Below are 25,194 nucleotides of genomic sequence, written 5' to 3' on the forward strand. Positions count from 1 at the left end.
TGTCTCTCACCTACCTGTCTGTCTGTCTCTCACCTACCTGTCTGTCTGTCTCTCACCTACCTGTCTGTCTGTCTCTCACCTACCTGTCTGTCTTCCACCAGGAGCAGAAGATGACTCGATCCAGACTAAAAGAGGCTGTTCAGCAGGGCCAGGTGAACTCAACCTCCCAGAATCCTCTCTGATACTGAAAGCAATCAGAACAAATGTAACCTGTCTGTCTCTCACCTGTCTGTCTGTTTACAGCCACTGAACTGGAGTCTCTCAGCAGTGAACAAGGTCAGTCTGCAGGATGGTGTCTGTCTGTCTCTCTGTCTCTCTCTCTGAACCTGTCTGCCTCTCTGTCTGTCTGAACCTACCTGTCTGCCTCTCTGTCTGTCTGAACCTGTCTGTCTGAACCTGTCTGCCTCTCTGTCTGTCTGAACCTGTCTGTCTGAACCTGTCCGTCTGAACCTGTCTGCCTCTCTGTCTGTCTGAACCTGTCTGTCTGAACCTGTCTGCCTCTCTGTCTGAACCTGTCTGCCTCTCTGTCTGAACCTGTCTGCCTCTCTGCCTGAACCTGTCTGCCTCTCTGTCTCTCTGAACCTGTCTGTCTGAACCTGTCTGTCTCTCTGCCTCTCTGCCTCTCTGTCTCTCTGTCTCTCTGCCTCTCTGTCTCTCTGTCTCTCTGTCTGCCTCTCTGTCTCTCTGAACCTGTCTGTCTCTCTGTCTCTCTGCCTCTCTGTCTCTCTGTCTGTCTCTCTGTCTGAACCTGTCTGTCTCTCCTCAGCCTCCCCAGTTCGTGGACATAGATCTGGATGAGGACTCGTCAGATGAAGAGTATTGTCCCGATGATGAAGAGGAGGAGGAGGAGGACACAGCTGAGGAGGTGAGGACCTGATGATCTGGGTTAGAGGTTTCTCTGGTCAGAGTTAGGGTTTAATGTGTGTGTGTGTGTGTGTGTGTGTGTGTGTGTGTGTAGACCTTCTTCAGTGATGCAGACAGCTTGACTTCACCTCCCAGAATACATCAGAGCTCTCAACCCAGACGTCTGGCAGACCAGAGGACTGAAGAAACCGCTACAGGTACCACTCACAGATTCTTGTTAGGCAAGTTCAAAATATGACATTTGACCAGTTCTTTAGATCTTTGACCAGTTCTTTAGATCTTTGACCAGTTCTTTAGATCTTTGACCAGTTCTTTAGATCTTTGACCAGTTCTTTAGATCTTTGACCAGTTCTTTAGATCTTTGACCAGTTCTTTAGATCTTTGCAATCCTGCTTGTGACGCCACAATGTAAGGGAAAGTTCTGGGGCGTGACTGCAAACCCAACAAGTTATATTTGCTGCAGACACAGCTCCTGCCCAACCAACCTGAAGACCTTTGGTACCACCTCTCTAGCAGGCACTGAAAATGGGGGTAAAAGTTCCCAGCACGTGCAAAGTACTCTTTTTGGTGTGAACGCGACATCAGGGGTACTAACGGAACTAAACGGGCAAAGTACTCTGGTGTGAACGCGACATCAGGGGTACTAACGGAACTAAACGGGCAAAGTACTCTGGTGTGAACGCGACATCAGGGGTACTAACGGAACTAAACGGGCAAAGTACTCTGGTGTGAACGCGACATCAGGGGTACTAACGGAACTAAACGGGCAAAGTACTCTGGTGTGAACGCGACATCAGGGGTACTAACGGAACTAAACGGGAAAAGTACTCTGGTGTGAACGCGCCATCAGGGGGTACTAACGGAACTAACGGGCAAAGTACTCTGGTGTGAACGCGACATCAGGGGTACTAACGGAACTAAACGGGCAAAGTACTCTGGTGTGAACGCGACATCAGGGGTACTAACGGAACTAAACGGGCAAAGTACTCTGGTGTGAACGCGCCATCAGGGGTACTAACGGAACTAAACGGGCAAAGTACTCTGGTGTGAACGCGCCATCAGGGGTACTAACGGAACTAAACGGGAAAAGTACTCTGGTGTGAACGCGCCATCAGGGGTACTAACGGAACTAAACGGGCAAAGTACTCTGGTGTGAACGCGACATCAGGGGTACTAACGGAACTAAACGGGCAAAGTACTCTGGTGTGAACGCGCCATCAGGGGTACTAACGGAACTAAACGGGCAAAGTACTCTGGTGTGAACGCGCCATCAGGGGTACTAACGGAACTAAACGGGCAAAGTACTCTGGTGTGAACGCGCCATCAGGGGTACTAACGGAACTAAACGGGCAAAGTACTCTGGTGTGAACGCGCCATCAGGGGTACTAACGGAACTAAACGGGCAAAGTACTCTGGTGTGAACGCGCCATCAGGGGTACTAACGGAACTAAACGGGCAAAGTACTCTGGTGTGAACGCGACATCAGGGGTACTAACGGAACTAAACGGGCAAAGTACTCTGGTGTGAACGCGCCATCAGGGGTACTAACGGAACTAAACGGGCAAAGTACTCTGGTGTGAACGCGCCATCAGGGGTACTAACGGAACTAAACGGGCAAAGTACTCTGGTGTGAACGCGACATCAGGGGTACTAACGGAACTAAACGGGAAAAGTACTCTGGTGTGAACGCGCCATCAGGGGTACTAACGGAACTAAACGGGAAAAGTACTCTGGTGTGAACGCGCCATCAGGGGTACTAACGGAACTAAACGGGCAAAGTACTCTGGTGTGAACGCGACATCAGGGGTACTAACGGAACTAAACGGGCAAAGTACTCTGGTGTGAACGCGCCTATTAACCCTAACCCTAGCTAAGGATAAACGCCAAAGGAGAGACAGCAAACTAAACTGCTCTCACAGAGTGTGGCCCCCCAGGGAGTAGAGGGATATACTGGGTCAAAGGTACCTGACCTCTGACCTGTGTTTCAGAGGTCCTCCAGACAGGTGACTCCCCCCGGCTCTCCTCACCTGCTCACTGCTCCAGAGTCTTCCTTCCTGGAGAGACTGAACGCTGTCGAGGAGGAGCTGGACTGCAGCCCCGCCTTCTCCTACAACCAGGTAACACTGACACACACCTACAACCAGGTAACACTGACACACACCTACAACCAGGTAACACTGACACACACCTACAACCAGGTAACACTGACACACACCTACAACCAGGTAACACTGACGCACACACCTACAACCAGGTAACACTGACGCACACACCTACAACCAGGTAACACTGACGCACACACCTACAACCAGGTAACACTGACGCACACACCTACAACCAGGTAACACTGACGCACAAGGTTCAAGGTTCTTTATTGTCAATCTGACATAGCTACAGAGTAATTATGCAGTTGAAAATCTTATGTCACAGGCTTCTCCAACAATGCAACATAATAACATAACATAATAACAATAAGAGCAAGAGCAATACAAAATAATAATAGTTATAAAAATGAAATAAAGTTATGATGTGGAATAGTGCAGTATGAGTCTATATACAAGTTATTGGAATGATATATATATATTAGGTATTAGATACATACTACTGAGTAGCAGTTGAATGTTTGATGTTGTTTCAACAGTTCAATTGTTTAACAGTCTCACTGCCCGCGGGAAGAAACTGTCTTACACACCTACAACCAGGTAACACTGACACACACCTACAACCAGGTAACACTGACACACACCTACAACCAGGTAACACTGACGCACACACCTACAACCAGGTAACACTGACACACACACCTACAACCAGGTAACACTGACACACACCTACAACCAGGTAACACTGACACACACCTACAACCAGGTAACACTGACACACACACCTTTATCCAGTCTCCGGACAGGAAGGCTTGTGAGGACGGGGCAGGTCGTCCTGGGTTGGCGTACAGAACCCGCTCTAAGCTGCGCCTGGTGAACGTTCCTCTGGAGCAGCTGGAGGCGGAGCTTCTGGCTCCGGACATCACAGCTGACATGTACGATCAGAGCGCGGCCCAGCGTGAGGAGGACCGGCACTGGACCCGCTGGCTGCAGGGCCTGATGACCCCCCAGCCTGAAGGTCAGACCCCAGAGCAGCTCTAATTACTCACAATATATATTACAGGTCTCTGAAGTGTCCTGCTCCAGACCCCAAACAGATCCTTGTAGCCCCCCCCCCCTCTCTTCCAGCTGTTACTAAAGACATGTCTCTGAAGTGTCCTGCTCCAGACCCCAAACAGATCCTTGTAGCCCCCCCCCCCTCTCTTCCAGCTGTTACTAAGGACATGTCTCTGAAGTGTCCTGCTCCAGACCCCAAACAGATCCTCGTAGCCCCCCCCCCCTCTCTTCCAGCTGTTACTAAGGACATGTCTCTGAAGTGTCCTGCTCCAGACCCCAAACAGATCCTTGTAGCCCCCCCCCCCCCCTCTCTTCCAGCTGTTACTAAGGACATGTCTCTGAAGTGTCCTGCTCCAGACCCCAAACAGATCCTTGTAGCCCCCCCCCCCCCTCTCTTCCAGCTGTTACTAAGGACATGTCTCTGAAGTGTCCTGCTCCAGACCCCAAACAGACCCTTGTAGCCCCCCCCCCCCTCTCTTCCAGCTGTTACTAAGGACATGTCTCTGAAGTGTCCTGCTCCAAACCCCAAACAGATCCTTGTAGCCCCCCCCCCCTCTCTTCCAGCTGTTACTAAGGACATGTCTCTGAAGTGTCCTGCTCCTAACCCCAAACAGATCCTTGTAGCCCCCCCCCCCTCTCTTCCAGCTGTTACTAAGGACATGTCTCTGAAGTGTCCTGCTCCAAACCCCAAACAGATCCTTGTAGCCCCCCCCTCTCTTCCAGCTGTTACTAAGGACATGTCTCTGAAGTGTCCTGCTCCAAACCCCAAACAGATCCTTGTAGCCCCCCCCCCCCCTCTCTTCCAGCTGTTACTAAGGACATGTCTCTGAAGTGTCCTGCTCCAAACCCCAAACAGATCCTTGTGGCCCCCCCCCCCCCCTCTCTTCCAGCTGTTACTAAGGACATGTCTCTGAAGTGTCCTGCTCCAAACCCCAAACAGATCCTTGTAGCCCCCCCCCCTCTCTCTTCCAGCTGTTACTAAGGACATGTCTCTGAAGTGTCCTGCTCCAAACCCCAAACAGATCCTTGTAGCCCCCCCCCCCCTCTCTTCCAGCTGTTACTAAGGACATGTCTCTGAAGTGTCCTGCTCCAAACCCCAAACAGATCCTTGTAGCCCCCCCCCCTCTCTTCCAGCTGTTACTAAGGACATGTCTCTGAAGTGTCCTGCTCCAAACCCCAAACAGATCCTTGTAGCCCCCCCCCCCCTCTCTTCCAGCTGTTACTAAGGACATGTCTCTGAAGTGTCCTGCTCCAAACCCCAAACAGATCCTTGTAGCCCCCCCCCCCCCTCTCTCCCAGCTGTTACTAAAGAGCTGACTCTGGGTCAGTAGCTTCAGAGAGAGAGTAGATCTCATCAGGAGAACTCTCCCAGCAGAAACTCAGCTAAATGCTGCAGTGATTAAACTCCATATCATGTTCCAAACCACATGAAGGATTCTCTCTGAAACAGTATGGAGCTCAAACTCTTTCTCTCTCTCAGGTTTACCACAAGGTGACTTCCTTTTCATTTCCTTCACACATGCTCTCTCCAGTACAGGTTAGCTCTGAGTGTTAGCATGCTAATGTAAACACAGACCATATTACTTCCAGAACACGTTTCTGACAGCAACCTTTCTGATTGGCCCGTGGGTCTAAAGCCCGCCCACATTTGAGTAATGTCGTCATGACGCAGCAAATCTGAATCAGCTCCGTTGTTCCCCGTTTTTAGAGATGTGGGTACGGAGGAAAAGAGAGAGGGGTTTATTTCCTGACACTTTTGGTGCGTTTCCACTACACGGCCTCGCTCGGTATGGCTGGGCCTCGTTAGGACTGGCTCACTTTATGCTGCGTTTCCATTACAGTTTAGGAACTGGGGTAGTAACTATAGTAACGCAGTGTAGGCGGAGCCGTGACGTCATCTTCAATGAGAACCCCAGAAAAACAACACAGCCGTTAGCTGTTAGCACTCAGAGCTCACAGCTCCTCATATCTGTTCAGAAACTCGACAAAAGTTAAACAAGTACAAACCACAGACTGCCTGTGTCATGGAGAATACAGTCGCTGCTTTATTTATGTCTGTATAGGCCGTTGTTGTGAGTGTGGACGGTCGGAGCATATACTGCGTTAGCTTAGCCAATCTCCATTCAGAAAACACGCATTTTAAAAGGTTTTTCTCCTGCCGTCTGTCTGCAGACTTGACAAAGCATTAATTCATGGTTTTTACTAACCGGTATCAGTATGTTGTTACTTCATCATTTAGAAACGTGTATTACAATTACATCACGGTCAAATATGTCCATCTTGTTGTAGTTGTAGCCCCCTTGCCAGCGCTCCTCTCTCTAGTTTAGCATACTCAGCCCGACTCAGCCTCGTTGTCTCTGGCCCTAGACCCACGATTTTATGAGGCCAGAAAAACTGTGAATTAGGACCCGCCGGCCGGTACTAGGCCAAGTGGAAACGCAACCAAAGACGGGCCGCTGATGTCACAGCCCTCTTAAACAGTGCTCCGCGCTGTAGTGGAAACGCGCCATTTGAGAGTCTCCTGACACACGGGGGACACACCGGGGACACACCAGGGGACACATCGGGGACACATAGTGATGTAGAAAAGACATCAAAAAGAGAATTTTGCATAATAGGAGACCTTTAATACTCGACAACACACCGCTACTAAGCATTTACAGAAAACCTTGTTCAGTGCTGCCGTTGTTTTTAACTTACGTTTTTGTTGTCTCAGTTCAGCAGAAGGTACGCAGTGGAACGGGGTCTTTTTGTTGTTAGTGGAGGCAATACGATCATTTAGAAGCCAGTCAAATAATAAGTCAAGTCGTTGGTTTGTTTAGTATGTGGCCGTGCAGCGAGGAGTCACTATCCCCCTAAAGACATGAGTGATTCTGCTCTGGAAGTCAGAGACGCTGATCCAGATGTTCCAGATGTTCCCGATGTTCCAGATGTTCCCGATGTTCCCGATGTTCCCGATGTTCCAGATGTATAGACCTTAGCTGACTGAGTGTGTTCGTTTCTCAGAGGAAGCTGACGATGACGACGACCCAGAGTACAACGTCCTGGAGGACCTGGACGAACCGGACCTGGAGGACTACAGGACGGACCGGGCCGTGCAGATCACCAGTAGGTGTTGTGGACCGGGTCTGGGTTTAGGTCCGGGTCTGGACTACATGTTATCCCTGCCTCACCCTCAGAGTTAACCCATCTTCTCCTCTTACAGAGAAGGAGGTGAATGAGCTGCTGGAGGAACTCTTTGATACGGTGAGTTCAGGGACATCGGACCGTCTGGTTCTGAGTTCAGGGAGAACGGACCCGTCTGGTTCTGAGTTCAGGGACATCGGACCGTTTGGTTCTGAGTTCAGGGAGAACGGACCCGTCTGGTTCTGAGTTCAGGGAGAACGGACCCGTCTGGTTCTGAGTTCAGGGAGAACGGACCCGTCTGGTTCTGAGTTCAGGGACATCGGACCGTTTGGTTCTGAGTTCAGGGAGAACGGACCCGTCTGGTTCTGAGTTCAGGGACATCGGACCGTTTGGTTCTGAGTTCAGGGAGAACGGACCCGTCTGGTTCTGAGTTCAGGGACATCGGACCGTTTGGTTCTGAGTTCAGGGACATCGGACCGTTTGGTTCTGAGTTCAGGGAGAACGGACCGTTTGGTTCTGAGTTCAGGGAGAACGGACCGTTTGGTTCTGAGTTCAGGGAGAACGAACCGTTTGGTTCTGAGTTCAGGGAGAACTGACCGTTTGGTTCTGAGTTCAGGGAGAACGGACCCGTCTGGTTCTGAGTTCAGGGAGAACGGACCTGTCTGGTTCTGAGTTCAGGGAGAACTGACCATCTGGTTCTGAGTTCAGGGAGAACGGACCGTTTGGTTCTGAGTTCAGGGAGAACGGACCTGTCTGGTTCTGAGTTCAGGGAGAACTGACCATCTGGTTCTGAGTTCAGGGAGAACGGACCGTTTGGTTCTGAGTTCAGGGAGAACGGACCCGTCTGGTTCTGAGTTCAGGGAGAACGGACCATCTGGTTCTGAGTTCAGGGAGAACGGACCCGTCTGGTTCTGAGTTCAGGGAGAACGGACCCGTCTGGTTCTGAGTTCAGGGAGAACGGACCCGTCTGGTTCTGAGTTCAGGGAGAACGGACCCGTCTGGTTCTGAGTTCAGGGAGAACTGACTGTCTGGTTCTGAGTTCAGGGACATCAGACCGCCTGGTTCTGAGTTCAGGGAGAACGGACCCGTCTGGTTCTGAGTTCAGGGAGAACGGACCCGTCTGGTTCTGAGCGTCTGGTTCTGAGCGTCTGGTTCTGAGGTCCGTCTGTTTCTCTCTACAGCTTCAGGAGGAAGTGGCCGCTGAGGAGCAGGAAGAGGAGGAACCGTCACAGACTGGAGCCAAGTTCAACGTCCCTGCAGCTCTACGGTAACACCTTCAGTCCTCACACCTCTACATCACACAGACGCATGCACACCACACAGACGCATGCGCATCACACAGACGCATGCGCATCACACAGACGCATGCACACCACACAGACGCATGCGCACCACACAGACGCATGCGCACCACACAGACGCATGCGCATCATACAGACGCATGCGCATCACACAGACGCATGCGCATCACACAGACGCATGCGCACCACACAGACACATGCGCACCACACAGACACATGCGCACCACACAGACACATGCGCACCACACAGACACATGCGCACCACACAGACACATGCGCATCACACAGACACATGCGCATCACACAGACACATGCGCATCACAGACGCATGCGCATCACACAGACGCATGCGCATCACACAGACGCATGCACACCACACAGACACATGCACATCACACAGACACATGCACATCACGCACATCACAGACGCATGCGCATCACACAGACGCATGCACACCACACAGACGCATGCACACCACACAGACACATGCACACCACACAGATACATGTACGCGACCCCAGGGTCTGCAGGCCCTCCTCTCGGGGCGGTGCAGCAGAGAAGTGCTGTTACTGTTTGGGTGAGGAGGGAGAGAAAGCTCCCCAGCTGGAGTCTCTCCACTGAGCTCATGGAGAGCACTCCAGCTGAGGGGAAACATGTTGATCCATCAGATCTCCATCCAGAGAGCTCTGAAGCATTCTGCTACCACAGAAGCACAGTCAGATATGCTCATGTTGTTCTACCTGCTGGAGATGATGATGATGATGATGCAGAGTTATGTGGATCTCCTCTTCACGCAGCTTCACAGGAAGTGGTTTTCCTCTCTGTTGCAGGTTTGAGGCCCCGTTAGCCAGCATGCTGACGGAGCGGCGCAGGACCGTCAGGAAGCAGTACGAGGCCCTGCAGCAGAGGAGGGCCCTGCAGGACTCCACCAACCAGCACCGGGACCTGAAGGGCCCGCCTAGCCCACAGCCCACCACCTCTATCATAGTCCTGCAGAGAGGCGTCTGCCCCCCCCTCCACCTGGACCACACCCAGAAACTGCAGCTGCAGCAGCAGATCCAGCAGGTACTGAGACCTGGTCCTGACCTGGTCCAGGTCCTGAACACACTCCTCATATAAACACCTCATGTCTTTTTCACAATATGTTTATTGGTATTTTCTTATTGAACAACAACCAAAAACCATGTACCTCACACACACACACACACACGCGCACGCACACACACACACACACACGCGCACACGCACACACACACACACGCGCACACGCACACACGCGCACGCACACACACACACACGCGCGCACACGCACACACACACACGCACGCACACGCACACGCACACACGCGCACGCGCACACACGCACACACGCGCACACGCACACACACACACGTGCACGCGCACACGCACACACACACACGCACGCGCACACACACACGCGCACACACGCACGCGCACACACGCGCGCACACACACACGCGCGCGCACACGCACACGCACACGCACGCGCACGCACACGCACACGCACACACACCCTCGACTTGCACCAGTATTAAAAGCATAGGCCTACAAATAAAATAAATAAAACAAAATTATCTCACAGTTTCCTTTCAGAGACAGTCCCTCACAATGTGCTCCCAGAGCTGAACACAGTCCTCCTGCCTGCCCTTAGCGATGTATGTCCGTTAGGGGTGTAACGGTATACGTATTCGTACCGAAAATATTCGGTATGGGCCGTTCGGTTCGGTACACGCGTGTACCGAAGTGTACCTAAAGAATATAACGTTAAACGTAAAAAATTGAGCAGCGTTCAGTGTAATTTGCTCCCATTGGGTTCAACGCGTCATAGAGCGGCCAAGTCATTTCATTGGACGAGAGGCATACTATGAGAGCTGGTCACAGGGATGCGTTCAAATGTAGACAGTAATTTGAGGAAATGGCGAAAGCAGATAAAGTTGAGCTGGAAAATCCTCCAGCATCATTGAAGTCTCCGGTTTGGGAACATTTTGGTTTCACAGTTACGTACAAGGATGACGGACAAAGACAGGTGGACCGAACCAAAGCTGTTTGTCGGCATTGTTCAACTAACATTGGTTACGCGGCTGGCAATACATCAAACTGGCACACTCATTTGAAAAGGCATCACCCGAACGTGAATATCACCGGTACCAAAAGAAAAAAGACTGAAGTGCAAACCCAACTCCCTCTAGCATTTAAGCCTCCACCACTCGCAACAAGTTCAGACCGAGCCAAAGCTATTACAAACGCCAAATATCCTTATGTTGCCATGTTAGCAAAGCGCTACCTGTCTGTATCTGCTACCTCTGTCCCTAGAGAGAGGGTGTTCTCCACAGCAGGAGACATTGTTAGTGCCAGCAGATCTGCCCTTTCAGCAAGCAATGTGGCCTAATGTCAAGCTGGCTGCAGGTGCTAGTGCAGTACAGTTCAAGTACAGATTATTTCAGTTCATCGAAATGCTGCACCTTAATGTTTATTTTATTATATTTTGTATTTATTTGAGTGAATACATTATTCACAATAATTAAAAAAACCCAAAAATTATTTTATGTTTTTTTATAATTTTTTCTGCTGTACCGAAAACGTACCGAACCGTGACCTAAAAACCGAGATACGTACCGAACCGACATTTTTGTGAACCGTTACACCCCTAGTGTCCGTCATTCTAGACCAACACTACCAGAAAGTTCCTTCAACCAAGTCCTCAGTGATGGTTAACCCTAACCAAGTCCTCAGTGCTGGTTAACCCTAACCAAGTCCTCAGTGATGGTGAACCCTAACCAAGTCCTCAGTGCTGGTTAACCCTAACCAAGTCCTCAGTGCTGGTTAACCCTAACCAAGTCCTCAGTGCTGGTTAACCCTAACCAAGTCCTCAGTGATGGTTAACCCTAACCAAGTCCTCAGTGCTGGTTAACCCTAACCTCAGTGCTGGTTAAACCTAACCAAGTCCTCAGTGATGGTTAACCCTAACCAAGTCCTCAGTGATGGTGAACCCTAACCAAGTCCTCAGTGATGGTTAACCCTAACCAAGTCCTCAGTGCTGGTTAACCCTAACCAAGTCCTCAGTGCTGGTTAACCCTAACCAAGTCCTCAGTGATGGTTAACCCTAACCAAGTCCTCAGTGCTGGTGAACCCTAACCAAGTCCTCAGTGCTGGTTAACCCTAACCAAGTCCTCAGTGATGGTTAACCCTAACCAAGTCCTCAGTGATGGTTAACCCTAACCAAGTCCTCAGTGCTGGTTAACCCTAACCTCAGTGATGGTTAACCCTAACCAAGTCCTCAGTGCTGGTGAACCCTAACCAAGTCCTCAGTGATGGTTAACCCTAACCAAGTCCTCAGTGATGGTTAACCCTAACCAAGTCCTCAGTGCTGGTGAACCCTAACCAAGTCCTCAGTGATGGTTAACCCTAACCTCAGTGATGGTTAACCCTAACCAAGTCCTCAGTGATGGTTAACCCTAACCAAGTCCTCAGTGATGGTTAACCCTAACCTCAGTGATGGTTAACCCTAACCAAGTCCTCAGTGATGGTTAACCCTAACCAAGTCCTCAGTGATGGTTAACCCTAACCTCAGTGATGGTTAAACCTAACCAAGTCCTCAGTGATGGTTAACCCTAACCAAGTCCTCAGTGATGGTTAACCCTAACCAAGTCCTCAGTGATGGTTAAACCTAACCAAGTCCTCAGTGATGGTTAACCCTAACCAAGTCCTCAGTGATGGTTAACCCTAACCAAGTCCTCAGTGATGGTGAACCCTAACCAAGTCCTCAGTGATGGTTAACCCTAACCAAGTCCTCAGTGATGGTTAAACCTAACCAAGTCCTCAGTGATGGTTAACCCTAACCAAGTCCTCAGTGATGGTTAACCCTAACCAAGTGCTCAGTGATGGAGTATCGTACTCTTCCAACATAAAGCGATTATAAAAACCTCATTAATAAACATGCTTTTCTCTTCCAGCATGTGCAGCTGCTGACTCAGGTCCACCTGCTGACTCGCCGCGTGGACGCCCTGAACCACGAGAACTGCATCACTAAACACTACCTGGTGAGCAAACACACACACACACACACACACACTCACTCACTCGTGTTACGTAGCGTCGTAGCGTTGAAGCTTGCCGGTAGGCGTGTCTGAAACTCGACCAACAACCAATCACATGAATCTCCCTCCCCGGACACACAAGCACGCGGTTTGATTGGCTAGAGCTTGTACTGGCATAGGATTTGATTGGCTGACGCTTCCATCGAAGCTTCAAAAGTTGAACTTTTCTCAACTTTTGAAGCGAGCGACGCGAGCAGAGCGACGCGAGACGTCACCCCATTCAAAGTGAATGGGCAGAAGCGTTGAAGCTTCAACGCGTGCCGCCGTGTGGACGGGCCATTATTGTTTTATGTCTTCTATATTTATGTATTATTGTTGAAGACAGATTTGTTATCTGCAGATGACGATAAAGCCTTTGAGTCTTCAGTAACTCCCCCCCCCCCCGCCCTCCCCCTCTCCCCTCTCCCCCCACAGGAGGAGCTGCAGCAGTTTGCCAGGCGTCGGGAGGAGCTTCTCCTCAGCAGCAGCTTCAGAGGGTGTAACCTTCAGGGGGCTCTGGACCTCCTGCAGGAGCAGACAGCGGGTCCTAATCCTGGTCCTCCTGCCTCCTCCAGACGCTGGCTCCCCACCATGAGCCCTGCCACCAGGAGTAAGGAGTGTGTGTGTGTGTGTGTGTGTGTGTGTGTGTGTGTGTGTGTGTGTGTGTGTGTGTGTGTGTGTGTGTGTGTGTGTGTGTGTGTGTGTGTGTGTGTGTGTGTGTGTGTGTGTGTGTGTGTGTGTGTGTTGTGTGTGTGTGTGTGTGTGTGTGTGTGTGTGTGTGTGTGTGTGTGTGTGTGGTGTGTGTGTGTGTGTGTGTGTGTGTGTGTGTGTGTGTGTGTGTGTGTGTGTGTGTGTGTGTGTGTGTGTGTGTGTGTGTGTGTGTGTGTGTGTGTGTGTGTGTGTGTGTGTGTGTTGGTTCTGATCCTGGTTCTGTTCAGGTCTGGCCTTCCCTCTGATGCCTGCAGACGAGGCCTGGCTGTTTGCCACGCGGCCCGTCTTCCTGTACCCAGAACTACTTCCTGTCTGCAGCCTGGACCCGCCGGCCGAGACCCGACGGCGCCGCAGCGTGTACACCGCCGGAGAGGACGGGTACACATCTTTCTCAAAACTCTGACTTTTTTCTCAAAATTCGGACTTTTCAAAATCACAAAATTCGGACTTTCTCACAGTCACACACATTTACAATCACACACATTCATACACAGTTACAGTCACACTCATTCACACACAGTCACACACATTCATACACAGTTACACACATTCACACAGTCACACACATTCCCACACAGTTAGTCACACTCATTCACACACATATTCACACACATACACACATTCACATACAGTCACACACATATTCACACATTCACATACAGTCACACACATTCCCACACAGTTAGTCACACTCATTCACACACAGTCACACAGTCACACATTCACACACATTCCCACACAGTTAGTCACACTCATTCACACACACAGTCACACAGTCACACATTCACACAGTCACACACAGTCACACACAGTTAGTCACACACATTCACACACAGTCACACACAGTCACACACAGTTAGTCACACACATTCACACAGTCACACATTCACACAGTCACACACATTCCCACACAGTTAGTCACACACAGTCACACATTCACAGTCACACACATTCCCACACAGTTAGTCACACACAGTCACACATTCACACAGTTAGTCACACAGTCACACATTCACACAGTCACACATTCACACAGTCACACAGTCATACACAGTCACACACATTCACACAGTCACACACAGTCACACATTCACACACAGTCACACATTCACACACAGTCACACATTCACACACAGTTAGTCACACACATTCACACAGTCACACACATTCACACACATTCACACAGTCATACACAGTCACACACAGTCACACACAATCATACACAGTCACACACATTCACACACAGTTAGTCACACACATTCACACAGTCACACATTCACACAGTCATACACATTTACACACAGTTAGTCACACAGTTAGTCACACACATTCACACGCATTCACACAGTCACACACATTCACACAGTCACACACATTCACACACAGTCACACACAGTCACACACATTCCCACACAGTTAGTCACACACATTCACACAGTCACACACATTCACACACATTCACACAGTCATACACAGTCACACACAGTCACACACAATCATACACAGTCACACACATTCCCACACAGTTAGTCACACACATTCACACAGTCACACATTCACACAGTCATACACATTTACACACAGTTAGTCACACAGTTAGTCACACACATTCACACGCATTCACACAGTCACACACATTCCCACACAGTTAGTCACACACATTCACACAGTCACACAGTCACACAGTCACACATTCACAAAGTCATACACATTCCCACAGTTAGTCACACACATTCACACATTCACACACATTCACACATTCACACACATTCACATACATACACACAGTCATATACAGTCACACACACAGTCACACAGTCATACACATAGTCACACACAGTCACACACATTCACACACATTCACACACACAGTCACACACATTCCCACACAGTTAGTCACACACATTTACACACATTCACACAGTCACACAGTCACACACATACACACAGTCATACAGTTACAGTCACACACATTCACACACATTCCCACACAGTTAGTCACACATTCAAACAGTCACACACATTCACACATTCTCACACATTCACACAGTTACACACATTCACAGTCACACACATTCACAGTCACACATTCTCACACATTCACACAGTTACACACATTCACAGTCACACACACACACACACACACACACACACACACACACACACAGTTACACATTCACACAGTCACACACAGTTACAAACAGTCACACACATTCACACAGTTGCAGACATGCACACAGTCGCACACATTCACACAGTCACACACAGTCACACACAGTCACACACAGTCACACACATACACATAGTCACACACATTCACACACAGTTAGTCACACACATTTACACACATTCACACATTCACACAGTCACACAGTCACACACATACACATAGTCACACACAGTTACACACATTCACACAGTCACACACATTCACACAGTCACACATTCACACACAGTCACACACATTCACACAGTCATATACAGTTAGTCACACACATTCCCACACAGTTAGTCACACACATTTACACACATTCACAGTCACACAGTCACACACATTCACACAGTCACACACAGTCACACACAGTCACACACAGTCACACACAGTCACACACATTCACACAGTCACACACAGTCACACACAGTCACACACAGTCTCACAGTCACACACAGTCACACACAGTCACACACAGTCACACACAGTCACACACAGTCACACACAGTCACACACAGTCACACACAGTCACACACAGTCACACACAGTCACACAGTCACACACAGTCACACACAGTCACACACAGTCACACACAGTCACACACAGTCACACACAGTTACACACATTCACACAGTCACACACAGTCACACACAGTCACACATTCACACACATTCACACATAGTCACACACAGTCACACACACAGTCACACACACAGTCACACACATTCACACACAGTTACACATTCACACACACAGGGAACCCAACACACTGTATCATACAAATATATTTCCCATGATGCCTCTGTGCAGGTTGATGGTCCTGGCTCTGAAGCACTTTGAGGGGGGGGTGCAGCCGGATCAGCTGATCAGCTCCTACCTGCTGTGCAAGTCCCGCTGGAACCTGAGGAAACACATCCGAGAGATGAGTGGCACCAGAGCCCCCCCCCCACAGCGTCATCAAGGGGTGTGTGTGTGCTGTGTGTGTGTGTGTGCTGTGTGTGTGTGTGGTGGTGTGTGTGTGTGTGTGTGTGTGTGTGTGTGTGTGTGTGTGTGTGTGTGTGTGTGTGTGTGTGTGTGTGTGTGTGTGTGTGTGTGTGTGTGTGTGTGTGTGTGTGTGTGTGTGTGTGTGTGTGTGTGTGTGTGTGTGTGGTGTGTGTGTGTTGTGTGTGTGTGTGTGTGTGTGTGTGTGTGTGTGTGTGTGTGTGTGTGTGTGTGTGTGTGTGTGTGTGTGTGTGTGTGTGTGTGTGTGTGTGTGTGTGTGTGTGTGTGAATATATACTCTGTCCTCCAGGCGTTCCTGAGTCAGAGAGTGGTGCCCCCCCTCCCCCTCGCCTGCAGCAGGGCTCAGCCTGGAGAGCAGCGCCCCCCCGTGGAGAGGGACACCTCCATCCTGACTAACTGGTTGAAGGTGACACAGTTTATTAATTAAAAAGTAATGAAAACAGTTAGTTCACACATTCACACAGACGTGAGGCTCGTTTGAGACGAGCGAGACCGACGCAGACCTGCGCAATTGCAACCGCTGTCTTGCTAGTGCGTTGCATGATGGGTAGTCATTTTGTCCGACTTGCTCTGGAGGCTCGCCTACATGAGACGTTGAAATCTCACTGGACAGACTGTTTATTCTTCATTCAATTCATTCTATATTTTATTCTGTAGATTGTGTACATTACTTTTCTCTTCACTGCTTGCTGCTCTCCTGGTTAGAAGCTAAACTGCATTTCGTTGTCTCCTGTAATCTGTGCAATATCAATAAAGTTTAATCTAATCTTGAGCAGGAACAAATGTATTCACTTAGTACATATCTGACATTAACGATTAAACACATTTGTGCATTCTTTATAAATGCAAACCGAATCAAGCCGACCCCGGAGGTGGCGTATGCACCTTAAAGCTGTTTGCAATCCACCAAAAAACCGAGAGAAGAAGAAGCAGCCGACTCCGAGCTGTCCGACTTCAGGCGAGCTTTTTGAGACCTCCCCCGGCTGAGCCGCAGCTCGTCTCCAACAAGCCTCTTAGCTGTTCAGCTAGCAGACGTTAGCTACTTAAGGTGAATATGCTTACACTGTGTTCCTCTGCTCCTCCAGAACAGTCAGCTGATCATCCAGAAGACCCGCCTCCCCTCCGGCTGTTACCCACCCTCCCTCCCCCCCGGCTGCAGCCTCAGGCTCCACCCCCATTGGCTCAACAAGTCAGGCCACGCCCCTCCCCCCCCCCAAAGGCGTCTCTTCGCCTTAGCCCACAATGCATCTCTGCTGCCGTTGGCCAAAGCCCCGGCAGCCCGACAGCCAATCAGCTCACAGCTACGCCCTCCTGCGGTTGTACCCCCACCTCCTTCCAGCGCAGCGCTCTCATTGGCTGCTGCGCACACACTCCCTGCCCCCACCATCCAGCCCTGCCTTCCTATTGGTCAGACCACGCAGCAGAGCATCCTCCTCCCACTCCCCTCCCTCACCAGCCCGGAAACTACAAATCCCAGAATGCCTTGCTCTGCTGCCAAGTCTGGGTACCTCCTACTCCAGATGGTGTGGACTCCCCCAACCAAAACCTCCCAGAATACACCTGGGCCAATCGGAGAGGACAGACTGGATGGGGGGGAGTCGGGGGAGAGTTCAGCCTCCACACTGAGCCCGGTGTCTTCCTGTTCAGACAAGGGGGAGGAGGGGGGAGGAGAGGAAGAGGAGGGACAGGGGGAGGAGGGGGGAGGAGAGGAAGAGGAGGAGGGAGGAAATGGGGAGGATGAAGAGGAGGGGGAAGATGAAGCTGGTGGGGGAGGAAACGAGGAAGAGGAGGGACAGAGGGAAGAGGAGGGACAGGGGGAGGATGGGGGAGGAGAGGGGGAGGAAGAGGAGGAACAGAAAGAAGATGGTGGAGGAGAGGAAGAGGATGGAGACAAAGATAAAGATGAAGATCAGGACCGACAGGGGGGCGAGGAGGAAGAGGAGGAGGATTTTGATGACCTCACTCAGGATGAAGACGAGGAGGAAGTGATGTCATCGGCGTCCGAGGAGTCTGTGCTTTCTGTTCCAGAGCTACAGGTAAACAGAGCTACAGGTAAACAGAGCTACAGGTAAACAGATCTACAGGTAAACAGGAAGTAGTTAGTTTCAGAGCTACAGGTAAACAGGAAGTAGTTAGTTTCAGAGCTACAGGTAAACAGAGCTACAGGTAAACAGGAAGTAGTTAGTTTCAGAGCTACAGGTAAACAGGAAGTAGTTAGTTTCAGAGCTACAGGTAAACAGGAAGTAGTTAGTTTCAGATCTACAGGTAAACAGATCTACAGGTAAACAGGAAGTAGTTAGTTTCAGAGCTACAGGTAAACAGGAAGTAGTTAGTTTCAGAGCTACAGGTAAACAGCTACAGGTAAACAGGAAGTAGTTAGTTTCAGAGCTACAGGTAAACAGGAAGTAGTTAGTTTCAGAGCTACAGGTAAACAGGAAGTAGTTAGTTTCAGATCTACAGGTAAACAGAGCTACAGGTAAACAGGAAGTAGTTAGTTTCAGAGCTACAGGTAAACAGGAAGTAGTTAGTTTCAGATCTACAGGTAAACAGGAAGTAGTTAGTTTCAGATCTACAGGTAAACAGGAAGTAGTTAGTTTCAGATCTACAGGTAAACAGGAAGTAGTTAGTTTCAGATCTACAGGTAAACAGAGCTACAGGTAAACAGGAAGTAGTTAGGAGATGGTCTGCAGGAGACCATGACCTATGACCTCTCTCTGCAGGAGATCATGACCTCTGACCTCTCTCTGCAGGAGACCATGACCTCTGACCTCTCTCTGCAGGAGACCATGACCTCTGACCTCTCTCTGCAGGAGACCATGAAGCAGCTCACCTGGCTGGCGTCTGAACGGAGACTTTGTGCCGACGGAGACTCGGAGGAGGAAAACTCTCCGACCTCCGCAGGCTCTCAGGAGGAGGAGGAGGAAGAGGAGGAAGAGGAGGAGGGGCCTAAAGGGGAGGAGTCTGGAGAGGGGGGGGGCTGTAAGGGGGGAGGAGATGAGGAGACGGCGGGGGGGGAGGGGAGGCCCAGAGGAGGGGGGGGGAGACGGGGTCGGGGGAGAGGCCAGACTCTCCGGCTCAGGGGGAGTCGGCAGGTCAGCAAAGACTCCAAGAAGCTGCTGCTGCTGTACGACGAGAACCTGCTGAGCCTCGACCCCCAGAGAGAGAGCAAGGACATGGCCTTCGCTCAGGGGTACCTGCAGCGGGTGAGAAGCACGACTCGGCACGACTCGGCACAACACGACTCGACACGACTCAGCACGACACGGCACAACACGACTCAGCACGACTCGGCACAGCACGACTCGGCACAGCACGACTCGGCACAGCACGACTCGACTCAGCACGACTCAGCACGACTCAGCACGACACGACTCAGCACGACACGACTCAGCACGACTCAGCACGACTCAACACGACTCGGCACAACACGACTCAGCACGACTCAGCACGACACGACTCAGCACGACACGACTCAGCACGACTCAGCACGACTCAGCACGACTCGGCACAACACGACTCAGCACGACTCAGCACGACACGACTCAGCACGACACGACTCAGCACGACTCAGCACGACTCAACACGACTCGGCACAACACGACTCAGCACGACTCGGCACAGCACGACTCGGCACAACACGACTCAGCAAACAGAACATGACTCGGCACAACACGACTCGGCACAACACGACTCGGCACAACACGACTCGGCACAACAGAACATGACTCGGCACAACATGACTCGGCACAACACGACTCGGCACAACACGACTCGGCACAACAGAACATGACTCAGCACAACATGACTCAGCACAACACGACTCGGCACAACACGACTCAGCAAACAGAACATGACTCAGCACAATATGACTCATCTAAACATGACTCATCTAAACATGACTCGGCACAACACGACTCGGCACAACACGACACGACTCAGCACAACACGACTCGGCAGAACACAACACGACTCGGCACAACACGACACGACTCAGCACAACACGACTCGGCACAACACGACTCAGCAGAACACGACTCAGCAGAACACGACTCAGCACGACACGACAAAACACGACACGACTCGGCACAACACGACACGACTCGGCACAACAGAACATGACTCGGCACAACATGACTCAGCAAACAGAACATGACTCAGCACAACACGACTCGGCACAACACGACTCGGCACAACACGACTCGGCACAACAGAACATGACTCGGCACAACATGACTCGGCACAACACGACTCGGCACAACACGACTCGGCACAACAGAACATGACTCGGCACAACATGACTCGGCACAACACGACTCGGCACAACAGAACATGACTCAGCACAACATGACTCAGCACAACACGACTCGGCACAACACGACTCAGCAAACAGAACATGACTCAGCACAATATGACTCATCTAAACATGACTCATCTAAACACGACTCGGCACAACACGACTCGGCACGACACGACACGACTCGGCACAACACGACTCGGCAGAACACGACTCAGCAGAACACGACTCAGCAAACAGAACACGACTCAGCACAACACGACTCGGCACAACACGACACGACTCGGCACAACACGACACGACTCGGCACAACACGACTCAGCACAACACGACTCAGCAGAACACGACTCAGCAGAACACGACTCAGCACAACACGACACGACAAAACACGACACGACTCGGCAAAACACGACACGACTCGGCACGACACGACTCGGCAAAACACGACACGACTCGGCACGACACGACTCGGCAAAACACGACACGACTCGGCACAACACGACACGACTCGGCAAAACACGACACGACTCGGCAAAACACGACACGACTCGGCACAACACGACACGACTCGGCAAAACACGACACGACTCGGCAAAACACGACACGACTCGGCACGACACGACTCGGCAAAACACGACACGACTCGGCACGACACGACACGACTCGGCACGACACGACTCGGCAAAACACGACACGACTCGGCACGACACGACTCGGCAAAACACGACACGACTCGGCAAAACACGACACGACTCGGCACGACACGACTCGGCAAAACACGACACGACTCGGCACGACACGACTCGGCAAAACACGACACGACTCGGCAAAACACGACACGACTCGGCAAAACACGACTCGGCACGACACGACTCGGCAAAACACGACACGACTCGGCACAACACGACTCGGCACAACACGACACGACTCGGCACAACACGACAGCACAACACGACACGACTCGGCACAACACGACTCGGCACAACACGACTCAGCAGAACACGACTCAGCAAAACACGACTCAGCACAACACGACTCAGCACAACACGACTCAGCAAAACACGACACGACTCAGCACAACACGACTCAGCAAACAGAACACGACTCAGCACAACACGACTCAGCACAACACGACTCAGCAAACAGAACACGACTCAGCACGACACGACACGACTCAGCACAACACGACTCAGCAAACAGAACACGACTCGGCACAACACAACTCAGCACAACAGAACATGACTCGGCACAACACGACTCGGCACAACACGACACGACTCGGCACGACACGACTCGGCAAAACACGACTCGGCAAAACACGACACGACTCGGCAAAACACGACTCGGCAAAACACGACACGACTCGGCAAAACACGACTCGGCAAAACACGACTCGGCAAAACACGACTCGGCAAAACACGACTCGGCACGACACGACACGACTCGGCACAACACGACTCGGCAGAACACGACTCAGCAGAACACGACTCAGCAGAACACGACTCAGCAAACAGAACACGACTCAGCACAACACGACTCGGCACAACACGACACGACTCGGCACAACACGACACGACTCAGCACAACACGACTCAGCACAACACGACTCAGCAGAACACGACTCAGCAGAACACGACTCAGCAGAACACGACACGACAAAACACGACACGACTCGGCACAACACGACACGACTCGGCAAAACACGACTCGGCACGACACGACTCGGCAAAACACGACACGACTCGGCACGACACGACTCGGCAAAACACGACACGACTCGGCACAACACGACACGACTCGGCAAAACACGACACGACTCGGCACGACACGACTCGGCAAAACACGACACGACTCGGCACGACACGACTCGGCAAAACACGACACGACTCGGCAAAACACGACACGACTCGGCAAAACACGACACGACTCGGCACGACACGACTCGGCACAACACGACTCGGCACAACACGACACGACTCGGCACAACACGACAGCACAACACGACACGACTCGGCACAACACGACTCGGCACAACACGACTCAGCAGAACACGACTCAGCAAAACACGACTCAGCACAACACGACTCAGCACAACACGACTCAGCAAAACACGACACGACTCAGCACAACACGACTCAGCAAACAGAACACGACTCAGCACAACACGACTCAGCACAACACGACTCAGCAAAACACGACTCAGCACAACACGACTCAGCAAACACGACACGACTCAGCACAACACGACTCAGCAAACAGAACACGACTCAGCACAACACGACTCAGCACAACACGACTCAGCACAACACGACTCAGCAAACAGAACACGACTCGGCACAACACGACACGACTCGGCAAAACACGACTCGGCACAACACAACACGACTCAGCACAGCACGACTCAGCAAAACACAACACGACTCGGCACAACACGACACGACTCAGCAAAACACGACTCAGCACAGCACGACTCAGCAAAACACGACTCAGCAAAACACGACACGACTCAGCACGACACGACTCAGCACAACACGACTCAGCAAACAGAACACGACTCAGCACAACACGACTCAGCACAACACGACACGACTCAGCAAAACACGACTCAGCAAACAGAACACGACTCAACACGACACGACTCAGCACGACACGACTCAGCACAACACGACACGACTCAGCACAACACGACTCAGCACAACACGACACGACTCAGCAAAACACGACTCAGCAAACAGAACACGACTCAGCACAACACGACTCAGCACAACACGACACGACTCAGCACAACACGACTCAGCACGACACGACTCAGCACAACACGACTCAGCACAACACGACTCAGCACAACACGACTCAGCAAAACACGACACGACTCAGCAAAACACGACTCAGCAGAACACGACTCAGCAGAACACGACTCAGCAAACAGAACACGACTCAGCACAGCACGACTCAGCACAGCACGACTCAGCACAACACGACTCAGCACAGCACGACTCAGCACAACACGACTCAGCACAACACGACTCAGCAAACAGAACACGACTCAGCAAACAGAACACGACTCAGCACAACACGACTCAGCACAACACGACTCAGCACAACACGACACGACTCAGCACAACACGACTCAGCACAACACGACTCAGCAAAACACGACTCAGCAAAACACGACTCAGCAGAACACGACTCAGCAAACAGAACACGACTCAGCACAACACGACTCAGCAAAACACGACACGACTCAGCACAACACGACTCAGCACGACACGACTCAGCACAACACGACTCAGCACAACACGACACGACTCAGCAAAACACGACTCAGCAAACAGAACACGACTCAGCACAACACGACTCAGCACAACACGACACGACTCAGCACAACACGACTCAGCACGACACGACTCAGCACAACACAACACGACTCAGCACAACACGACTCAGCACAACACGACTCAGCAAAACACGACACGACTCAGCAAAACACGACTCAGCAGAACACGACTCAGCAGAACACGACTCAGCAAACAGAACACGACTCAGCACAGCACGACTCAGCACAGCACGACTCAGCACAACACGACTCAGCACAACACGACTCAGCACAGCACGACTCAGCACAACACGACTCAGCACAACACGACTCAGCAAACAGAACACGACTCAGCAAACAGAACACGACTCAGCACAACACGACTCAGCACAACACGACTCGACTCAGCACAACACGACTCAGCACAACACGACTCAGCAAAACACGACTCAGCAAAACACGACTCAGCAGAACACGACTCAGCAAACAGAACACGACTCAGCACAGCACGACTCAGCACAACACGACACGACTCAGCACAACACGACTCAGCAAACAGAACACGACTCAGCAAACAGAACACGACTCAGCACAGCACGACTCAGCACAGCACGACTCAGCACAACACGACACGACTCAGCACAACACGACACGACTCAGCACAACACGACTCAGCAAACAGAACACGACTCAGCACAGCACGACTCAGCAAAACACGACTCGGCAAACGGAACACGACTCAGCACAGCACGACTCAGCAAAACACGACTCAGCAAAACACGACACGACTCAGCAAAACACGACTCAGCAAACAGAACACGACTCAGCACAGCACGACTCAGCAACACACGACTCAGCAAACGGAACACGACTCAGCACAACACGACTCAGCAAACAGAACACGACTCAGCACAACACGACTCAGCAAAACACGACTCAGCAAAACACGACACGACTCAGCAAGCAAAACACGACTCGGCAAACAGAACACGACTCAGCACAACACGACTCAGCAGAACACGACTCAGCAGAACACGACTCAGCACAACACGACTCAGCAAACAGAACACGACTCAGCAAACAGAACACGACTCAGCACAGCACGACTCAGCA

The 25,194-nt window shown here is 51.2% G+C and overlaps 1 protein-coding gene across 1 annotated transcript in view; it reads left to right on the forward strand.

The window, feature by feature from the left end:
- Positions 1 to 25,194, forward strand: part of LOC117474866 (GON-4-like protein) — a gene marked incomplete at its 5' end in the record, with an annotated part of 37,183 nt that overhangs the window by 3,649 nt on the left and 8,340 nt on the right. The window contains 20 exon segments of the mRNA XM_034120875.1: positions 102 to 152; positions 244 to 276; positions 767 to 865; positions 959 to 1,061; positions 2,853 to 2,981; positions 3,119 to 3,147; positions 3,522 to 3,566; positions 3,762 to 3,984; positions 7,029 to 7,130; positions 7,228 to 7,268; positions 8,330 to 8,415; positions 9,281 to 9,515; positions 12,425 to 12,511; positions 12,983 to 13,157; positions 13,486 to 13,636; positions 16,281 to 16,432; positions 16,761 to 16,864; positions 17,557 to 18,102; positions 18,211 to 18,507; positions 19,282 to 19,674. Of these exon segments, the coding sequence (XP_033976766.1) occupies positions 102 to 152; positions 244 to 276; positions 767 to 865; positions 959 to 1,061; positions 2,853 to 2,981; positions 3,119 to 3,147; positions 3,522 to 3,566; positions 3,762 to 3,984; positions 7,029 to 7,130; positions 7,228 to 7,268; positions 8,330 to 8,415; positions 9,281 to 9,515; positions 12,425 to 12,511; positions 12,983 to 13,157; positions 13,486 to 13,636; positions 16,281 to 16,432; positions 16,761 to 16,864; positions 17,557 to 18,102; positions 18,211 to 18,507; positions 19,282 to 19,674 (3,081 nt within the window).

Source organism: Trematomus bernacchii, unplaced genomic scaffold (genome assembly GCF_902827165.1).
Source record: "Trematomus bernacchii unplaced genomic scaffold, fTreBer1.1, whole genome shotgun sequence".
Taxonomy (NCBI): Eukaryota; Metazoa; Chordata; class Actinopteri; order Perciformes; family Nototheniidae; genus Trematomus; species Trematomus bernacchii.